At 45.0% G+C, this 22,778-nt stretch overlaps 1 protein-coding gene across 2 annotated transcripts in view; it reads left to right on the top strand.

The window, feature by feature from the left end:
• CNTNAP5 (contactin associated protein family member 5) overlaps positions 1–22,778 on the top strand; it is a gene marked incomplete at both ends in the record, with an annotated part of 850,484 nt that overhangs the window by 672,345 nt on the left and 155,361 nt on the right. For both annotated transcript variants that reach the window (XM_079783016.1, XM_079783015.1), the window contains 2 exons: positions 22,126–22,253; positions 22,429–22,599. In XM_079783016.1, the coding sequence (XP_079639142.1) occupies positions 22,126–22,253; positions 22,429–22,599 (299 nt within the window). The remainder of the gene's footprint in view (positions 1–22,125; positions 22,254–22,428; positions 22,600–22,778) is intronic.

The following is a 22,778-nucleotide window of genomic DNA, read 5'->3' as shown; positions in this document are numbered from 1 at the left end:
TATTGCCATGCCAAGCTGCTTTCAATCCAGTGAAAAATTTAAGTGCTTTTCCTTCACTGTTAAGCAGCAGGGACTGCTTCAAATGAAATTTAAGGTTGGATCAGAACCTCAGTTCTTCAAGGAGAGAACAAACATCTGGTCCCATCAGGTCCTGCTAGATGAACCGCCTCTTCAGAATGCCGTGGGGCTGCCAGGGCCCCAAGCCCAGGTGCCTGGGTGCTTCTCCAAACCTGGAATCCTGACAGGGTTAATTCAGGAGAAGCTGACTGCAGGGAGGATGGGCAACGTCCTTATTTGGGCCCCCCTTTCCCCTGCAGTGGCTTCTAACACAGCAGCACAGATTCCTGCAAATCAACTCTGACTCTGCTAATACTTTGTCACTCAAGACTTACTCTTGCGCAGTATGACTCAGGCATAGCTAGCTGAATAGACAGATTTAGGAGACCTTTGGGAAGCAAGTATTACAAATGGCATCTCCAAGCTTGAGAGCTATGTGTGAAAGGGTTGGATGGGTGTGTTGTCAGGAAAACAGGTTTAAAATCCTCTGTAACCAGAAGCTTTAATTCACTCATTTTTTATTCTTTAATTCCCATTCAGTATGGATAACATTAGAAATGTACAGATATACAATCTTTTTTTTTAAAATATATTTTATTGATTTTTTACAGAGAGAAAGAGAGAGGGATAGAGAGTTAGAAACATCGATGATAGAGAAACATCGATTAGCTGCCTCTTGCACAACCCCTACTGGGGATGTGCCCGCAACCAAGGTACATGCCCTTGACCGGAATCGAACCTGGGACCCTTCAGTCCGCAGACCGACGCTCTATCCACTGAGCCAAACCGGTTTCGGCAGAAATGTACAGATATACAATCTTGAATGGAAACAGTTTTCCTTCATTTTGTATAATCAGAGAAGTTGATATGGGAAGTAGATTATAAGGAATTATTGAGAAGGGGAAGTACTCCAATTACCTTCCACTCTCACTCTGTTTTTGTTTGAATTCTTGATCTTCGCTCACTGTTTCATTTCCTATGGCGTAGCCTTTTTATACTGAGTTAGTCCCTCTGCACTGCTTTTGTGCCTTCCCTTCCATGGGACCAACTGACCAGGCTGAGCTTAATTTCCTGAGCACTGGGAGGCAGTGCTGGAAAATGATACCACATCACTTGAAAGTGGAAGATTAGACCATCTTTTGGAAATGCCTCCACACTCTCTTCTCCAGAACTTTCCACTGATCATCTCTTGTACTCGGGTTTCAGGCCCTCCTTTGACTTGCTCTCTAATTTAATACCCTTTGGACCCCTTATCTGTTGACTTAACTTCATCATCTAGGCTCATAACTCTTCAAAATGTCTTTTCCCTAAACCCTGGGTCCATTAATACCTCTATCAATACTGAGGTTACAGCATATATCATAACTCTTTTTCATGTTTTATAGAGCCAAGGAAACAGCCCCATCATCTGCCACTTTCTGTGGCAAAGACCTCCGGGAGAGAATCAACATTTAATTTTAGGTATAGGTTTTGATCAACAACCAACCTACCAAGGATCCAGAGAAGTGATCTAAACTTTGTAAAGTAAAAAATGATCTAAACTTCCCTCATGGGGACATGCCGTGCATTTCAGGGAAAAATCTAGTTGAGATCCGGAAGTTCCTTCTATCATTGTCATGAGGGGACAGAGGCCGAGATTCTGATTTAACTCGTCTGGTTTGCATCCATTGTCCTTGGACAAGACATAGTTTGTCATAAATGATTCCACGAAATAATTTGTTACAGAGCGATTGTGTGTACTACGCTCTCTGACATTTGCCACGTGTTTGCTGAGTTCCTGCTCTGCGCCAGCCAAGCAGTTCTCTGTGCAGAGAAAGCAGGAACGTGATCATCTCTGCCCTTGAGGAAAGTGCCGCAAAGTAGAAAATAAAAAGCTAGTAACTTAGCAATAAATGGACCAGTGTGATGAATTCGGTAATAAAAAGAAGCACAGTTGTGCCCATACCTGGGGTGGATATGGGCTGGGATAATTAGATTTCATAGAAAAGTGGAAGTTAGATTTTGAAGGACCAGAGTTAGCTAAAGTTAGTTTAGTACAGGTTGGTGGAACCTCCATGTGCTCAGACAGGGAAACATGAAATAATATGAAAAGTACTACTGGCTCCAAACACAAGTAAATTGATGTGTTGTTTGTTTGTTTTCCTCAGTTTTCATTTGGGGAACTTACAAGAAATGAAGGCAGGGAAGAAAGTTGAATCCAAAACATGAAGCTCCTCATATGTGAAATAGCAATGAAATAACAATGAGATACATTTAGATGTGAAACATGGCAGAGGCTTCTGGAAATGTATTTATTTTTTTTAATCTATTCAACTCTATTATTCATAGCAGAAAGGAAAGTGCAAAAACTGACACAACTGTGAAACAGTTAACCATGTTACTTAACATTTTTTTCAACCTCATTCTTGGATAACATGTGGACAAGCTGGTTTTCCATTTACTTCAATTTTTTTCAGACAATCATGTGCTTTAAATATCACTGGCATTCTGTATGATCCTAAGAAACCTCAAATATGTTTACCTTGTAAATTTTCTCAAATTCTTGCTTTTGGTAAAGTTAAGCAGAAAACTGATTTGGGCTACTATAGCATCTAATAGATAGCAGTTTAATATATTACAACTCCTAAATAATGTTGTCATTTAAAAATGTTACCTATCATATTCTGAATTATTCTTATTACTTAATATAATATATCTCATGTCTCATATAATAATCCCCCAAATTCTTGAGGTTTATTTTTTCCCCAGAAAAGGACACTGAGGCTCTGAGATAAGTGGCTTGGGTAAGGTCACATGATTGAAAGGTAGAGCTGGGTTCCAGCTGAATTCAAGGGTCTCTTGCTGACTGCATCAAAGGAGCTGCTAGTTTGGGATTTAGAGCCATGGCCAGTAAGGACGCCAGGGAGACCTCTCTCGGGCTTCTCAAGTCAGGCCGTGGCAGTCTATGTCTTTCTTTATGCTCTGTCAGGCTGTTTAGGGAGCCTCACCCATCTTCCAAGTCTCTAGTAATTGATAATACTTTATTCTGATTTAATAAACCTCCATAATTGAACTTGCTGCCATATATATTTTTAAAAATTTTTTAAATATATTTTTATTGATTTCAGAGAGGGAAGGAGAGGGAGAGAGAGATAGAAACATCAATGCTGAGAGAGACTCATTGATTAGCTGCCTGCTACACAACCCCCACTGGGGATTGAGCCCACAACCCAGGCATATGCCCTTGACTGGAATCTAACCCAGGACCCCTCAGTCTGCAGGTCAATGCTCTATCAACTGAGCTAAACCAGCCAAGGCATATATTTTAATGACACCCAAGAAAATGAGGAAAATGAGTGTGTTGTGAGGGTGAAAGTGTGGCACCTCATAGGATGGAGATGGGTAAAGAGAGAGAAAAAAAGTCGCCCAATGAACACCAAAAACACAAATTTTTCCTTAAAGAGAAAACCTAGCTAGACATCTAAGTCAGTGTACCATGGAGTCACTTTCCCAGGGGTTTATATCCCAGCCAAAGAATTAAGCAGGGAGAAAAAATTGAGAAAACTTGTAACGAATAACAATTTCATAATCGATGATTGTTTGCAAAGGAACTTCTTTTCAATTTAGTGATTCAATCTATAGTAATTCTCCATATTGGGTGATTTCTGATACAGCCAAGTCAGAGTGATGGACTGCTTGGAGTAGGAAAGAAAGCGGTTGATAGATTCAGCCTAGAGATAGTACAGGCAAGTATCAGACTGTGTGGGAAATACAAAATCAGGCATCCATCTAGAGAGATTCAGTGGGGGATTGTAGATGAATACGAAGGATGATAGTACAGGGATACAGAGGATGGTTCTACAAGGATACAAAGAATGATTGCAGATGAATATGAAGGATGATAGTAGAGGAATACAGAGGATGTTGTACAGAGATACAGAAGGTGGTTATCCAGGGATAGAGAGGATGGTTGTACAGGGATAAAGAGGATGTTTGGAGTGACAAATTGGAAGGCCCAGGTACATGTTCCAAAGTGTGCCGCTTGGGGATGGGCCAAATAGGGAGTTTTCTCACCCAAACCTCGCAGTAGTACTAAAGTGAAGCTCTCTTAATAGCCAAACTTTCTTTTATTTATTTATAAGAATATACAGACATATTTATTTGAACTTCAGTACCTGAGTTATTTGCCTTTTGCTCTTCCTACCCTTTTGTATGAAGTGATATGGCTTAAAACAGGAAGATAAATGGTATAAGGTTTAAATTCTGGTAGCAGGTTTAAACATTTTGCTGTGGATTACTTTTCTCCTGACTATCAAATAGTAGTTAGAAGTGATTATTAGTCTCCAAAAGTTTTCTTTCTATACATTTGCCTTCCACATTTATCATTGGTAAACTCAGGTCTAATCCAGAACCGGCTCTCCGACATTCCCCTAGGGGTCCCAGATTGCAAGAGGGCACAGGCCAGGCCGAAGGACCCCACTGGCGCATAATCGGGGCTGGGGATGGACGCAGGAGGTTGGCCAGCTTGGAAGGGACTGAGGGAGGGTTCCAGGGCGTGTCCAGCCTGTCTCGTTCAGTTCTGATCAGCCAGGCCCCAGCAGCAAGCTAACCTACTGGATGGAGCGTCTGCCCCCTGGTGATTAGTGCACATCATAGCGACTGGTCAACCATTCGACCTGGTGGTCAGTGCATATCATAGTGAGCAGTTGAATGGCCTTAGCATATCATTAGCATATTATGCTTTGATTGGTTGAATAGCTGAACGGCCAACCAGACACATAGCATATTAGATTTTTATTATATACTAGAGGACCAGTGCACAAAATTCATGCACGGGGGGGGGGGGAGGGGATTCTCTCAGCCCAGCCTGCACCCGCTCCAATCCGGGACCCCTCAGAGTAGGTCTTTCATGCTTTAACTGTTAAATAAATTTAATGAAAAAAATAATAAAAGGGTTATGTCCTTTCTCCCCATACTCTCTTCCTAGTCGAATGCACCCTTGACTTGGTAGTCTGCTTTTTATTCATTAAATTTTCACTTCAAGTATATATCCTGAGGCAATGTGGTACTGGCTTGATTACACTAATGATCCCATGACTGGATTTCAGATTGTTTTTATTTTTTTTTTTTTTTATTTTTTTTTTATTTATTTATTTATTTTTTTTTTTTAATTTCTTTATTGATTAAGGTGTCATATATTTGCCCTCATCCCCCCATTCCCATCCCACCCCCCTCCCCATGGATGCCCCAACCCTCTGTTGAACTTAAGCATTGGTTAGGCTCATATGCATGCACACAAGACCCTTGGTTGATCTCTCCCCCCTCCCCCCACCCTCCCCTATCCTCCCTCTGAGGCCCGATAGTCCGATCGATGCCTCCTTGTTTCTGGTTCTGTTCTTGTTCATCAGTCTATGTTGTTCATCATTTCCCCTAGATGAGCGAAATCATGTGTCACTAGAGATATACTTATAAGAATTGAATGTGCGACGAGCAATAATAGTTATGCTGACAGGCAAATGAATCAGTCTGTAGTGAGTTTCTTTCTGGACCAACAGTTCTTTTGAGACCCAATATCAATGTCCACCAGTTCCTTATGAGTACATGTCGGCACTGACCCCTCAGCTCTGGATGGTGGACAAATGGTGGTAATGCAGGTCCGACTCCCTCTGGTTTGGTCTCGGCCGGATCCAGGGGCACGGCTTCACCCGGATCCAGGGGCCCACGGCCTCACCCGGACCCGGGATCCAGTCTCACTCGGATCTATGGGCACACAGCCTCGCCCAGACCCAGGATTCAGCTTCATCCGGACCCAGGGGCGCATGGCCTCACCTGGACCCAGGGGCGCGTGGCCTCTCCCAGACCCAGGGTCGCGTGGCCTCACCCGGATCCAGGGGCCCACGGCCTCACCTGGACCCGGGACCCAGGCTCACCCGGATCCAGGGGCCCAGGGCCTCACCCGGACCTGGGGCCAGGCTCACCCGGATCCAGGGGCCCACGGCCTCACCCGGACCCGGGGCCCAGGCTCACCCGGATCCAGGGGCCCAGGGCCTCGCCCGGACCCGGGGCCAGGCTCACCCGGATCCAGGGGCCCACGGCCTCACCCGGACCCGGGGCCCAGGCTCACCCGGATCCAGGGGCCAGGGCCTCGCCCGGACCCGGGGCCCAGGCTCACCCGGATCCAGGGGCCCAGGGCCTCGCCCGGACCCGGGGCCCAGGCTCACCCGGATCCAGGGGCCCAGGGCCTCGCCCGGACCCGGGGCCCAGGCTCACCCGGATCCAGGGGCCCAGGGCCTCGCCCGGACCCGGGGGCCCAGGCTCACCCGGATCCAGGGGCCCAGGGCCTCGCCCGGACCCGGGACCCAGGCTCACCCGGATCCAGGGGCCCAGGGCCTCGCCCGGACCCGGGACCCAGGCTCACCCGGATCCAGGGGCCCAGGGCCTCGCCCGGACCCGGGACCCAGGCTCACCCGGATCCAGGGGCCCAGGGCCTCGCCCGGACCCGGGACCCAGGCTCACCCGGATCCAGGGGCCCAGGGCCTCGCCCGGACCCGGGGCCCAGGCTCACCCGGATCCAGGGGCCCAGGGCCTCCCCCGGACCCGGGGCCCAGGCTCACCCGGATCCAGGGGCCCAGGGCCTCGCCCGGACCCGGGGCCCAGGCTCACCCGGATCCAGGGGCCCAGGGCCTCCCCCGGACCCGGGGCCCAGGCTCACCCGGATCCAGGGGCCCAGGGCCTCCCCCGGACCCGGGGCCCAGGCTCACCCGGATCCAGGGGCCCAGGGCCTCGCCCGGACCCGGGGCCCAGGCTCACCCGGATCCAGGGGCCCAGGGCCTCGCCCGGACCCGGGACCCAGGCTCACCCGGATCCAGGGGCCCAGGGCCTCGCCCGGACCCGGGACCCAGGCTCACCCGGATCCAGGGGCCCAGGGCCTCGCCCGGTCAGATTGTTTTTAGACAGAATGTTTGTGGTGTATCTGGTTAGAGAGAATAAAAGGCATCACACATGCAAGAAAAGAAGAAATAATGCAAAAATGGGGAATAGGAACTTATAACCAGAGTTTGATCATTCAAAACCAGCATATCACATCATTTTCTTATTTAATTCTAGATGGATTAAATGGTTGATATTTTGCTGAGGATAGCATTAAGGAGTTTTTTTGTTTGATTGTTTTTTATCTAATGACTAGGGGCCTTGTGCATGGATTCGTGCAGCAGTGGGGTCCCTCGGCCTGGCCTGCAGAGATCAGGCTAAAACGGGCTCTCTGACATCCCCCAAGGGGTCCCGGATTGCAAGAGGGCCAGTGTTGGCCAATACCACCAGTGCGGGCCTCTAGTATGCATATAAGATCTTTGGTTAATCTCTTCCCACCCTCCCCACTTCCCCCACTTCTCTGTGATTCATCAGTCTGTTCCATGTTTCCATGCCTGTGGTATCTGCTCCTGCATTGAGCATCTGCTCCCTGGTGGTGAGTGTGTGTCATAGCTACCAGCTGATCAGCTGGTCACTTAGGCTTTTATATATACAGATGCCACCTTTTGATCATCTATTAGGAAAATAACTAATGTCAACAATTTAAAACATGTTGTTTCTAGAAAACAAAACATAGCTATGAAATACTCCTTTTTATATGTATAGGAAATAATTAAAGATGTAGACTGAGGCTGCCATTACATCAGTTATCTGTCAAGCTGTAAAATCATACTTTCTCTAAGTTATCTGCGGAGTCACATTATTTGGATAATTGTAAAATGTTGAGCATCAGAAATAGAACTCAAAGTAAATATTAATATTAAAAGGTAAATTTATGTAGTATAGTTATACAACATTTTGGATTGGACTGTTATCATAAACTAAAATATTCTAATTCAACTTAAAATAAAATATGGCTTTAGCTTATATTTTAAACTTTCTACTTAATACTAAGTGTATGGCATTATTCACCTGACAATAGCAAACCTCTACAAGTGTGCTTATAATTGTCAATTTTGTTGGAATCAGTTTAGGTATCTATATTTAGTAGTGCATAAGGGGAATACTTTTTACGTGTTTTTATTTTAAGAGTCTTTTTTTTAACAAAGAGATGCATTATACATATTGATTATATACTTACTAGAGGTCTGATGCATGGAATTCATGCAAGAGTAGGCCTTCCTTACCCCAGCTGCCGGCACCGGGACCTGGGCTTCCCTAGCAGCCCCAGCTTCATCTGGAAGGTTGTCTGGAAGGACATCTGGTCTAATTAGCATATTATGCCTTTATTAATATAGATTATAAAATTTAAATATTTTAGATTATTTAATTTTAAAAAGTTGCCTTGACCACTTAGCTCAGTTGGTTAGAGCATCATCCCAATATGCCAAGGTTGCAGGTTCCATCCTGGGTCAGGGCACATACAAGACACAACCAATGAATGCATACATAAATGGAACAATTAACTGATGTTTCTCTCTTTCTCTCTCTCTCTCTCCCTTCCTCTCTCTCTCTCTTTATCAAATAAATAAATAAAAATTTTATAAAAGAAGCAGTCCCTCACCATCACTTGGAATCCCTCACTTCTGCCCCATATATGAAATCTTACACACAAATATAATAGTTGGGCATGTAGAACTCTTCCACTTATAAAAATATTCCTATGCATATACCATATTTATTGACATGTAAGTTTATTCATTTTTACTAAATGTGATATTATATTAAAAATATTACTCTGAAACTTACTTTTTTCCACATAAAATATGTCTTGGGGAGCTTTTCTTTGGCATCTATATATCCTACCTAATAATAGACAAATATGCAAATTGACCATGCCTCTGACACACCCACAAACCACGCCCACCACCCAATCAGAGCGAGTATGCAAATTAACCCAACCAAGATGGCTACAGCCACAGAGAGCAAGTTTTCCTAGGTAACAGAGAAAGCCAAGCTTTCCTCCTGCCCTTGCCAGGCCTAAGCCTCCACTCAAGCTACAAAGTTTCAATTATAGAAGGTAAACAAATTCAAACAGAAATGGCGGCAGAATGGAGCTTGAGAGAGCAGGCTAGGGTTGCCCCCGGCAACAGGGGAAGCAAAGCTTTCTGCACACCCTGGCCGGGCCCACCCGCTTAAGGCTACAAAGTTTCAATTATAACCCCAACAGAAATGGCTGCCGGCCGCGGAGGGAGCCCCAGGCTTGGCTTCGCTTCAGGCTACAAAGTTTCAATTATAGAAGGAAAATAAATTCCAGATACCAGGGCCTCCGCTTGGGTTGCCAGGGGGCATGGCCGGCCTGCAAACCACCACAGGCCCCTTGCTCAGGCCGCCCCACACCCCAAGGGAACCCCACCTTGATCAGGGACACCCTTCAGGGCAAACCAGCTGGCCCCCACCCCTGTACCAGGCCTCTATCCTATCTAATAAAAGAGTAATATGCAGATTGACCATCACTCCAACACACAATATAGCTGCCCCCATGTGGTCAAAGATCCTGCCCCCATGTGGACACAAGATGGCCACCACAAGATGGTCAGCAGGAGAGGGCAGTTGGGAGGCACCCAGCCTGCAAGGGAGGGCAGTTGAGAAGGACCAGGCCTGCAAGGGAGGGCAGTTGGGAGGCACCTTGCCTGCAAGGGAGGGCAGTTGAGAAGGACCAGGCCTGCAAGGGAGGGCAGTTGGAGGCGATCAACCCTGCAGGAGAGGGCAGTTAGGGGTGACCAGGCTGGCAGAGGAGGGAAGTTGGGGGCAAGCAGGCTGGCAGCGGAGTGGTTACGGGGTGATCAGGCTGGCAGGCAGAAGCGGTTAGGGCCAATCAGGAAGGCAGGTAGGCAAGCAGTTGGGAGCCAGCAGTCCTGGATTGTGAGAGGGATGTCTGACTGCCCGTTTGGGATCGGGCCTAAACGGGCAGTCGGACATCCCTCGAGGGGTCCCAGATTGGAGAGGGTACAGGCTGGGCTGAGGGAGAACCCCCCTTCGTGACTGAATTTTGTGCACCGGGCCTCTAGTATATATAAAATAGAGAAATATGCTAATTAACTGGGATGCCATAGTGGGTTGACTGGACAGGAGGAGGTTGCATGTGCAGTGTCGGGGGCGGGGCGTCAGGGGCCTCCGCGCACCTGCGCTGGGAGAGGGCTTAATCAGCAATGGCCGCGACTGCTTCAAGGGCTTGAGAGAGAGGCAGGGAAGGACTGGCAGCGGCTGCAACTGCTGCGGGTCTCGGAGAACAAGGCAGGGCCAGACCAGCAGAGGCCAAGGCTGCTGTGGGGCTCAGGGAGCGAGGCAGGGCCAGACTGACGACTGAGGGTGGGTGGCACCGTGCAATTTCGAATTGTGCGCTGGGCTCCTAGTAATTAAATAATCATGAAAATGAGTGCATCCTTTCCATTTTAATGGCTAAAAGGTACCCCATAGCATAGCTGTATCATTACTTATTTTAACACTAGTGACTCGGTGCATTAATTCATGCATGGGGAGTGTCCTTCAGCCTGGCCTGCACCCTCTCCAATATGGGACCTCTCGGGAGATGACTGACTGCTGGTTTAGGCCCAATCCCACAGATATTCCTCTCGCAATCCGGGACTACTGGCTCCTAACTGCTCACCTGCCTGCCTGCCTGATTGCCCCTAATCACTCTGCTTGCCAGCCTGCTCACCCCAACTGCCCCCCCCCCCAACAGCCGGCCTGGTTGTCCCCAACTGCCCCTCTACCAGCCTGGTTGCCCGCAACTGCCCCCCCTGCTGGCCTGCTTGCCCCCAACTGGTCCCCCCACCAGCCTGATCACCCCCAACTGCCCTCTCCTCCTGGCCTGATTGTCCCTAACCACCTCTGCCTTGGCCCTGCCACCATGGCTTTGTCCTGAAGGACATCCGGGAATGTCTCCCAGAAGGTCTCCCAGTCCAATTAGCATACTACCCTTTTATTATTATAGATAGAGGCCTGGTGCACGGGTGGGGCCTGACTGGTCTGCCATGAAGGGGGTCCCAGATTAGGGAGGTGGTCCCCACTGGGGGCAGTGCTGGCTTGGGTAAGGGGCAGTTTGCAGGCCAGCCACACCCCCATTGGGGTGAGGGTCCCTGCTGGGAGGTGTGGCCAGCTTGGACGAGGGGCTGAGGGCCATTTGCAGGCTGGCCACTGCCCCATCAGGCTGGGGGTCCCCGCTGGGGGACATGGTCGGCCTGGGCAAGGGGCTGATGGCCTTTTGCAGGCTGGCCACGCCCCCCTTCAGGTGAGGGTCCCTGCAGAGGGCATGGCCAGCCTGGGCAAGGGGCTGAGGGCCATTTGGAGGTGGTTTGCAGGCTGGCCAAACCCCCGGCTTTGTCCGGAAGGTCTACGGAAGGTCTCACGATCTAATTAGCATATTACTCTTTTATTAGTATAGATTCCTTTGCAATAAACCTTTTAGTTTGATTTTTCACAATTAAAAAGAACATTCAATTAACATTTTTGAATCTTGATTGATACTTTTTTTCCACTTTTAAAATTGTTATTTCTATTGCATAGATTCCTTGTTTGGAATTGCTAAATTATCCACTTGTGTTCTTTGATAGATGTGTCCAAATTGCTGAAGGGGCTTAAGACTTTGTACAGATCCCAGGGAAATCAGTTCCGAAGGGGCTGCCCTGACTCAGGGTGAAGGGATCTCCTCCCACAGAGATAGGCAGAGGATGACATTAGTCACAACCTCTCTTGGCTCAGAGCTTGCTGGAACCCTTAGCAGGTGAGGACAGCACTGACAGAGCCCTGGTGCTGCCGAGTTCCTCATTTTAATATCCCTGCCTTTGTCATTTGTACCGTGCCTGGCGCTGCTTCCAAGGTCCACAGCAATACTCAGCTAACTGCACATGAATGCCAGCATCTGCCTTCGTCCAAAGTGCAGAGTCTTCATCACTAAGAAGGAAAACGAGGAGGAAGAGGAGAAAAAGGGGGAGAAATGGTTCTATCTTCTTTGCAAATATGCTGTATAGGTTTTAGTGAAAACACTGTGAATTAATAAAGCATGTAATATATTTAGAACTCACACAATTGGAATTCATATTTAGAACTCACAGTGCGTTTTGCTGGAAGCAGTCTCATTGTCTGTAGGTAAGATGTAATTTATTCCAAGTAATGTTTTATCATGTAATGGGATGATCATGTCCTGGATTTGCCACTTATTAAATATAAATTCTAAATCACTTAGCCACTCTGAGCTTCAGGTCCCTATTTTATAAAAAAATAAATTAAGTTATCCCTAGGGAGTACTAGCTGAGTTCACAATAATTTACACAATGTATTTGGTCCTCAAAATGTGTTAGCCATCATTTCTATTAATCTTTCTATTTTTACAGTATCTTAAATAAACTGTAAAAGGCCACATTTATTTACAGAAGTTAAACTAATTTCTATGAAACATATATAAACACACCTACACTAACACAAGATAATAAAAATAGCGTACCCGAACAGTCAGAGATATCACTCAGCCAATAAACTCTAGGTGAAATGACAAGAGAACACTGAAGGCCCCTCTCCCCAAAACAGGGCTGCCCTCTGCGAATTCCCTGGTAAAATCATCATGGAAATGATGGGTCGGCCTGCAATAGCAACCAGCCAGGAAATTGCTTGTAAGTGGAACCAAAGAGTGTGTGGACTCCCGGCACTCCTGTCAAGGCAACCCTGTCTAATCTTAGGGAACACAGGCCTGGGAAATGATTGCAAATTGGTAAACTGAATCCTAATCAATTGAATTGTATTTTGGGTGAAGAAAACTTGTGTGAATAGAAAGGGCATGGTCAGCCTGAGACCCAGGAGAACAGCTCCCGGGCTCAGGGCCTGGTGCTGTTACCCCAGAACTGTCCTGGGAAGATGGAGACTAAAGGTGGGAAATAGCAGCTTTTGCTCAGCTCACAGATGAGCTGCTCTCTTTGGGAGCAAGGCCAGGCCAGGGGGACAGGAGAGCCTGGTGGTTTCAGCAAAGGCTTTGCCATTCAAACTCTGGCCTCTCCACTTGCAAATGATGCACCTGAGCAGCTTGGTCACTTCTCTGAACCTCAGTTTCCTCTCCTGTATAGGCAGGTAATGACTATAACATCATCAGGGGGTTGTTCTGAGGATTAAATAAGATTAGGTGTAAAACTCTACCTTGATGTTTACATGGGTAGGAAAAGACAACAGGCAGCTCCTACGCTCAGCTCCAGTGATGTGAGGTCCTTGGCTGAATCCCAAAGCCATCAGCAGATTCTAAAAATAGAGGCCCCAAACTCTAGCAGTGCTTCTAATGTATGGATCATTTTCTTTATAATGAACTTCTCTTTGTAAAAGGTAATTGTGGTTTGAAATAACGTTTTATTCACTCTATTATGTTAAGTATTTTGGAATTTGGACACTACTTAAAAAATAGAGACCTCTTCAAAGGCTTTAAGCTATGAAAAATGAATTCTGTAAGCTTTACCTCTGTAAGCATATTTCTGGAAGCAGTGTGAAGAAGAATAAGAATTGAGATTAAAAGCAGGGAGCCAGGTTAGGTAACCAGACCAAGGCCCAGGATGAGACTCTTAGGCCTCCAAATAAAACTGAGGCCAGGGGCCCTCGCCGGTTTGGCTCACTGGATAGAGCGTCGGCCTGGGGACTGAAGGGTCCCATGTTCGATTCCGGTCAAGGGCATGTACCTTGGTTGCGGGCACATCCCCAGTAGGGGGTGTGCAGGAGGCAGCTGATGGATGCTTCTCTCTCATCGATGTTTCTAACTCTCTATCCCTCTCCCTTCCTATCTGTAAGAAATCAATAAAATAAATTAAAAAATAAACTGATGCCAGGGGTTCTTTATAAATCCAAAGTTTATAAAGAACTCAAACAACTCAACATTAGAAAAACAAACAATCCAATTAAAAAATGGGCAAAGGACCTTATAGACACGTTTCCAACAAATGGCCAATAGACATGAAAAGATGCTAGTCACTAATCATCAGAGAGATGCAAACTAAAATCACAATGAGAAATCATCACACACCTGTCAGAATGGCTATCATCAATAAATTAGCAAACAAGTGCTCGTGAGGATGTGGAGAAAAGGGAACCCTAGTGCACTGTGGGTGGGAATGCAGACTGGTGAAACCGCTGTGGAAAATAGTGTGAAGTTTCATCAAAAAATTAAAAATGAAACTGCCATTTTTAGTAATATATTTGAGGAACTATGAAACACTATGTTCATTGCAGCTCTATTTACAATAGCCAAGATCTGGAAACAGCTCAAGTGCCCATCAGTAGATGAGTGGCTTAAAATGCTGTGGTACATTTACACAAGGGAATACTATTCAGCCATAAAATATAAAGAAATTTTATCTTTTGCAGCAGCATGGATGGACTTAGAAGGTATTCAGTTAAGTGAAATAAGCCAGTCAGAGAAAGACAAATACCATTTGATTTCATTTATATGTGGAATCTCATGAACAAAATAAACAAAGAGAATAGAAACAGACGTATAGATACAGAGAACAGACCAACAGCTGTCAAATGGGAGGGGCTGGAGAAGCTGGGTGAAATAGGCAAAGGGATTAAGCAAGCAAACAAGGAAGCAAACAAAAAATCTCATTCACATAGATAAACAGTATGGTGATACCAGAAGGAAAAAGGGTTAGGGGGAAGTGGAAGACAGTAAACAGGTATTAATGGTGATGGGAGGAGACTAGACTTTGGATGGTGAACACACAATGCAATATACAAATTATGTGTTATAGAGTTGTACACCACTGGCTCGGTAGTTCAGTTAAAACATTGTCCTGATACACCAGATTTGTGGGTTAGATTCCCGATCCCCCGATTGAGGCACATACATTAATCAACCAATGAATGCATGAATGAGTGGAACAACATCTCTGTCTCTCTCTCCCCACCCCTACTTCCACCCCTGCCTTCCTCTCTAAAATCAATCAATGGTTAAAAATAAAAATAAGTATGTAACCTATATAATTTTATTAGCCAATGTAACCCAAATAAATTCAACGAAAAAGAGAGAGAGGAAAAACAAAAACAAAAAACTGAGGCCAAAGGGATGAAGAAAGGGCAGTTGAGCTGAGAGACATAAAGGAGGTTAGATGGATGGAAGTTGTTGATCAAGAATAAGTGAGGAGCCCATTCGGGTGACTCAGTTGGTTGGAGTATTGTTCTATTAAACAAAAGGATGAGGGTTCAATTCCCAGTCAGTTAATATAACTAGGTGCCTGTTTGATACCTGGGCAGGCAAGCAACCAATCCATGTTTCTCTCTCACATCAATGTTTCTCTCTCTCTCTCTCTCTCTCTCTCTCTCTCTCTCTCTCTCTCTCTCCTCTCTCTCTCTCTTCCTTTCTCTCTTAAAAATATCCATAAAATATATTGTTGGGTGACAAAAAAAAAGTGAGGAAAATATAAGTGATAAAGATCGGCATGGATATAGAATTAGCAACTGGGAGCACGGGGCCAGGTCATTCATAGAATTGAGTGACACAGACAAGCAGGATAGCCAATCCCTGGGGAAAGTGGTAAGTGGAGCAGGTTTGGGCATATTAGTTAGAAATGGCTTCCATTGACATTTAAAGGAGAGCTCTGTAGGCAGTTGAAGAATATATATTAATGGAAAGAAAACATTGGTGTGTAATAGGAAAGATGGAAACACTGTGAAATGCTGTACCAAAGTGCAATAAGTTAGAGGTTGACATATTTCATGGAAATTAGCAATACAGTGAGAGAAATTTCCATAGAGTGAAATTTCCATAGAGTGATTATGGTTCTTGGGAGAGGAAAAGGGAGAGCGCGCTGATCTAGGAGAAAGAATGTGGGCAGTGTCATGGAGACCTTCCAGAGCACCTCTGAATGCTTCTTCTTTCAGGTTCCAAACACGTCAATCAATTATACCTCCTAAATCTTCATCTGTGGTAATATTTTATGATCAACTGTAGACTCATGAAATCTTGAGAGCCATTTTAATTTATTAAAAATCAAGAAACATTGGGTAAACTTTGGTTGTATTTATAAGACCTAACTTTGCATTCTCATGTCTACTTGAGATGAGCCCTACAGTTTCAATTTTCTAAAGTATTTATAGAAGAAATGTAGTTTCTGAGATTTTTAAAATTCTGCCAGAAATGTCTTGTTTTGCTAGGAACTGAAAACAAGATTCCAGCTCTGGTTTGGCTAGTGTGGGGCATGGCTGAACAGATACTCTCTCAGGTGTGGACTTTATATGAACACAGTAAATGCTTGCTTTTCCTTTCCTTTTCTTTCCTTTTATTTTCTTTCTTTTATTTTATTTATTTCTTTTCTCTTCTCTTCTCTTCTCTTCTCTTCTCTTCTCTTCTCTTCTCTTCTCTTCTCTTCTCTTCTCTTCTCTTCTCTTCTCCTCTCCTCTCCTCTCCTCTTCTCTTCTCTTCTCTTCTCTTCTCTTCTCTTCTCTTCTCTTCTCTTCTCTTCTCTTCTCTTCTCTTCCCTTTTCTCTTCTCTTCTCTTCTCTTCTCTTCTCTTCTCTTCTCTTCTCTTCTCTTCTCTTCTCTTCTCTTCTCTTCTCTCCCCTTTTCTCTTCTCTTCTCTTCTCTTCTCTTCTCTTCTCTTCTCTTCTCTTCTCTTCTCTTCTCTTCTCTTCTTTTCTTTTCTTTCCTTTTCTTTTCTTTCTCTTTTTGTCAGCCAAATGACACTTCAGCTCGTATTGAACTTGTCATTTAATCCCCTAGTTCTCTTTTATCTAGAAATCCTTAACAGGAAGACAAAAGGGAAATACTTACCTTAGGCAAATTTAGGATAGAATTATAGAATTATTGACAAGTATAACATGTCCTTTAGACTTGCAGAGTTGCTTATGGGCATCTTACTGCTGGTTTTGCTTTTGAAGCCACAGGCAATGAGGGGCATTGTGTCACCCACTTGAGGGAGGTGTGCAGAGAATCTTGAGACTAATCTATTAAGACTTACACAAGGGCTTCAAAGGGAGCTGAAGTCTGGAGTCTTTTGCATAAATTTCTGTTTTTCTATCCTATGCATAATGTTTTATTTGTTACTTTTCAGTGACTGAAAGAGAAGACATAAAAAGGAAAAGACAACTCTTTATAGACTCAGTCACCCAAATGACCCTCCTCAAAGAAGCTTACAGAGTAACAGTTCACTAACATCCTATATAATAAAATACTAATATGAAAATTGTCTCCTTAAACAGGAGTTCAACTGGGAGTTCAACCAGGGAGTAGGGCCAGCTGGCCAACTGTCAGTGGCTCTTACCACCCCCCGGCGGCCTGGCCCAATTGGCCCTAATCAGGGCAGGCTGGCCAGACCCCACCTATGCACGAATTTATGCACAGGTCCTCTAGTCCTATCTAATAATATAGTAATATGCAAGTTAACCATCACTCTGTGGCACCCACAAGCCATGCCCACCAGCCAATCAGGAGCGAATATGCAAATTAACCCAACCAAGATGGCTGAGGCCACAGAGAGAGCAGGAGGGAGGCTTGGGTTTACCTGGCAGTGGAGGAAGCCAAGCTTTCCACACACCATGGCCAGCCCAGGCCTCCACTTAAGGCTACAAAGTTTCAATTATAAAAGATAAATTCCAACAGAAATGGCTGCAGCCATGGAGCGAGCAGGAGGCTTGGCTCCGCTCCAGGCTACTAAGTTTCAATTGTAGAAGATAAATAAACCCCAGATACCAGGGCCTCTGCTTGGGTTGCTGGGGGGGGCATGGCTGGCCTGCAAACCACCACAGGCCCCTCGCCCAGGCCACCCTACACCCCAAGGGAACCACCACCCTGATCCAAGACACCCTTCCAGGCAAACCAGCTGGCCCCCAACCATGCACCAGGCCTCTATCCTATCTAATAAAAGAGTAATATGCAGATTGACCATCACTCTAACACACAAGATGGCTGCCCCCATGTGGTCAAAGATCCTGCCCCCATGTGGACACAAGATGGCCACCACAAGATGGCCAGCAGGGGAGGGCAGTTGGGAGGGACCAGGCCTGCAAAGGAGGGCAGTTGGGGGCGATCAAGCCTGCAGGGGAGGGCAGTTAAGGGTGATCAGGCCAGTAGAGGAAGGAAGTTGGGGGCAAACAGGCTGGCTGGGGAGCAGTTATACATCAATCAGGCTGGCAGGGGAGCAATTATACACCAATCAGGCTGGCAGGGGAGTGGTTAGGTGGTGATCAGGCTGGCAGGCAAAAGCGGTTAGGGGCAATCAGGAAGGCAGGCAGGCGAGCAGTTGGGAGCCAGCAGTCCTGGATTGTGAGAGGGATGTCCGACTACCCTTTTAGGCCCAATCCCACCAGGATCGGGCCTAAACAGGTAGTCGGACCTCCCTCAAGGGGTTCCAGATTGGAGAGGGTGCAGGCTGGGCTGAGGGACACCCCCTCCTCCCGGTGCACAAATTTCATACACCAGGCCTCTAGTCTATAAATATAAAAGGCTAAGTAACCTTCTGACTGTCTGACCAGTAGCTATGGCATGCAATGACCACCAGGGGGCAGATGCTCCAACTGGTAACTATGACACACACTGACCACTAGGGGGCAGACACCAATGCAGGAGCTGCTGAGCTGCAATCACTTGGCAGCAGCGGTTCTCAGGTGACGCACCCCCAAACCAAAGAAGAGGGAGCCCGATTCTGGGTGTATCACCCAAGAACCGCCCTCTGCGACCCCTCAGGGGATGTCGGAGAGCTGGTTTCGGCCCTATTCCCACAGGCCAGGCCGAGGGACCTCACCTGCCAGAGGGACCCCATTCACTCCACAGATGCCCTTCGAGCCACAGCGCCGCCCCAGGTGCAGCCTGCGGGAAGGGACCACAGGAGGTTGGCTCCTGGGCGTGTCCAGCCCATCTCACCCAGTCCCACTCCACTGGCCACCTTCTAATTAATTTCCTTTGAAGGTGCACGAATCTGTGCACCAGGTCACTAACTGCTTGATGAAAGCAAATGGGAGCATGTGACATCACACCATACATTAATGATTTACTAATGAAACAGAGGCCCCTGTTGTGTCTGCAGTTCTGAATCTGGTAAAATCTCTAGATTCAGACACTTAACTGAGAAGAGACCACATTGACTAATTCTGGGCCATACTTCTGCTCCTGAGAATATTTTTCCCAATTCCTTATCTTAAATGTATATATTTTTATTAGGTCACATGTGTTTCTTGAGACCCACATTCCTTGTGCCCTTAAGGCCTCCATAAGCTGGAATCTGTAGCTGGCCTGGTCCTTTATTTTTCAGCAACAGGGGACTTCTTTTCTTATTTTCCTTTAAATATTTTATTTCACATTTTAATTTCAAACTTTACTGGGAATTTCAATAACTATTTGAGTCCCTACTATGTAATAGTTAGTGTGTTAGTTGACATCATACAAGGAGTGTGTTGAGGAACATTGATTCAGCCCATGCCATGCCAGTCTGAGTCAAATGACAATGCTTTTCCATTACAACACAGCCACTTCTGTACTTATAAAGTATGTAAGTACCCTGTCCCCTTAGGGAGAGCCTCCTATATTCCAAACAAAGACAAAGTCTCTAAAGTGTTTGTTCAAATAAAACTGGTTCAAAACACCAGTTAATGTGTAGAAAGTCGAATCTACAGCTATAGACTCCCTGACTATCAATAGGCACCACCATAATTGGTATCATTTTCTTGTGATTAAAATCCACTACCACCACCACCCTCCACATAGTCTACCTATTGATGCTTTCAAAGGTGTGAATCATGTGTCACTTATGAATTAAATCCTATCTTATTCTCAAGTTGACCCTAAGAGTAGGAATAAATATTAAAAGTCCTTTGGTCCTTAGGTTGCCTGGCAGCTGAACATATTTCTCATGTGGATTTTAAAATTTTAAATTAATTTCCAAGATTTAAAAATTGAGAATGTTTGCATTAATATTCCAGGCTAGCCACTGGCTTTATATTCATAAATAACATAATTACTTCTTTACTACTGGATGTCACTGCCTCCTTTAGACAGAATACCTACTTTCTACCAGTCTTCTTGTCTCTCTTTTTCTCTCTCTTTTCATTTAGCATCTAACACAAAGTCATTTTATTCCTTGTCTGGTCCCTGTAGGCATTTGACTTTGGATCTGTTTCTATCTCATTAAACAACTTTGGAGAGCAGTTACATTTACTTATATATTTATTTTAGTTTTATGATCAAAATTGTTTTTGGTAATGTGCATTGCATCATCAAACCTAATATGGGCGCCTTTTCTCTTTTATTTTGGAAAATATTTTTATTCTTAGAGTGCTATTTGCATATCCCAATATTTTGACACAAGGACATCAAATGGATGTAGACAAGAGGACAGGGTGTAAGAGAGGCAGTGGTTAGGTTTAATTAATTTACTATTTCACCTTGAAACTAAAATGGAGAGAAACAAATCCTATAGAAATACAGAATAATTTGAGAGAGGATGTAAGTTTGGTCTATCTACTTTGACTACTTGCAATTTGCTTTGAAATCTCTTCCTGAAAAGATATCAGAATGTAAGACTCAAAATTTATCCTGTGTCCAAGTAGCATTCAGAGATGTACTTTCAAACAGAAACAGAAGTCTTAGTTCAGATGAAAATTAGTGTTAGTACTCCCATTGTTCAGCATTTTCCATAGATCAGACACCATGCTAAGTGACTATATAATCTCATTTAATCCTCTCTATGCCCTGTGATATGGAATATATCTCCATTTTAAAGCTGAGGATACTGGGGAATCTCAGAAATAAAGTGGTTTGCCCAAGCTAACACAGCTATAATCTCAGGTAGGGCCTGAGACTCCAGAACAAATCTGTCTGCTTCTAAAGCTCTATCCTCAAAATCACTTGTCACACTACTTGGTCCTTGCCACGTTTCCCAAATTATTAATCTGGAATATTAGTTTGTTGATCTAAACTCAGAGCTGCAAATGACAATGAAATATACTCTTGGTTTTGAGTGTTTTGTGACTTTTTTGTGGATACGGAGAAAGAACCAATATGAATCTGTGCCTTCATGCTCTTGTTATCAACTGGCTGCATCAGATGCTTCAGCCTGAATATTGGAGCAGGTCACTCTGCCTTCGAGTTCCTATTACCAGCAAGAGGACCAACCCTGCATTTAACTGAGGCTGTTAGTGGGATGTCCACCCACATGTGTGTGGTTCTTAGATGGCCTCCTATGATTCAGTTCCGCTCAGATTAACATATATTTATGACATACTTGTCCAATTATACTTGGGATATATACCAAGTATATGACTACGCCCCTGCCCCTACTGTCATGTGACCTTAGACAAGTTTCCTAATATGTCTGAGCCTTAGTTTTCTCATTGCTAAACAAGAAAAATTGCACCAACTGCCATAGGGGTGTTGTGCGGGAAAAATAAACTTATTCCTTAGTAAATTGCTAGTTCAAAATATTTATTAATCCAATATCAGTTTCTTACCTACATTTTGTTTTTATTTTCAGTTAAATGGTATGTTCTTATCAGTAATCCAGAAACACAACTTACAAAGAGAAAAAAATCAATAGCTTAACCCTATTATTTTAAAATTATTTTTTGTCACAGGGTGACTAGTAGTTTCCTACTTGCATAGTTAACAAAGATAAAGCCAGAGTCTCTAACAACCAAGATCTTTAAAACATGGAGCAAAATGAAGAGCAACAAAATGAAGAGTAACTGTAAAGACTTGCCTGTACCTAGAGTTAAAAGGTGACAGAAGCTTCCTAAGTTGTTTGAAACTGTTGGCAGGTGGCTGAAACAAGTCCTTGGGGTGATTCATGTGGGATTTGTGATGCCCATTTCAAGTGAGCTCCTGAGACAGCCAGTCTCTTTATGGAGAGAGGTGACATTTCATGATATCTCAGCACTGCACTGGAAGGTGTGTGCTCTCAGCCACAACAAGGGGAAGCAAGCTCTGGAAGGACTTAGGGAAAATGTAAATCTGCTTGTTTGGGGAAGCTGGCCATGGGTTTTGCAATTGGCATTCTAGCCTCTGGCACACATTTAGGAGATGAAAGGCCCTCTGTTACCCTCCTCCCTGCCCCATCCTGCTGCAAGTACCCAAATCACTTTTAAAAAGAGGAGTCTTGGGAAAGAGTCCCTAGGTTATCCACATTTTCTCCTCTTTTGTCTTACATTTATGTTTTGCAGGACAAATGATACTGGGTTTCTTTCCTTCAAAGACCACTTGCCTGTCACTCAGATAGTTATCACTGATACCAACAGATCAAATTCAGAAGCTGCTTGGAGAATTGGTCCCTTGCGTTGCTATGGTGACCGTGAGTACTAATGAAAAAGCTTTCTTTCTGCACTACATAAGCACAGGATGTTCAAAATTTCCCCCTTCCCCTCTCCCTGCAGTTCCCCAGGCTTGAGGGTTATCATCCACATGCCCAGCTAACTGTACCCCATTTCAGAACAGTCAACCATGCTCAAGCATTTTCTTACTTGCAGGACACTTCTGGAATGCAGTCTCCTTTAACACAGAAGCCTCCTACCTCCACTTTCCCACCTTCCATGCGGAATTCAGTGCTGACATTTCCTTCTATTTTAAAACCACGGCTCTCTCCGGAGTTTTCCTAGAAAACCTTGGCATTACAGACTTCATCCGCCTTGAAATAAGCTGTAAGTCCCTCCTTTATGAATTACTAATGTAATTGGTCAGCAGGAGAAACTTCAGTCTTACCTTTGCCACTGAGTGCCTGCTTGTACCACAAAATTAATCTCACTGGTCATCTGTAAAATTAGCAATGGCAATGTCTGGTTCCTTCTAAGGCTTTTTGCAGTATTATTACCTATCAGTA

Source organism: Cnephaeus nilssonii (genome assembly GCF_951640355.1).
Source record: "Cnephaeus nilssonii genome assembly, chromosome: 10".
Lineage (NCBI taxonomy): Eukaryota > Metazoa > Chordata > Mammalia > Chiroptera > Vespertilionidae > Cnephaeus > Cnephaeus nilssonii.
The sequence above is the reverse complement of the archived record's forward strand: the minus strand, read 5'-3'. Positions and strand labels throughout refer to the sequence as shown.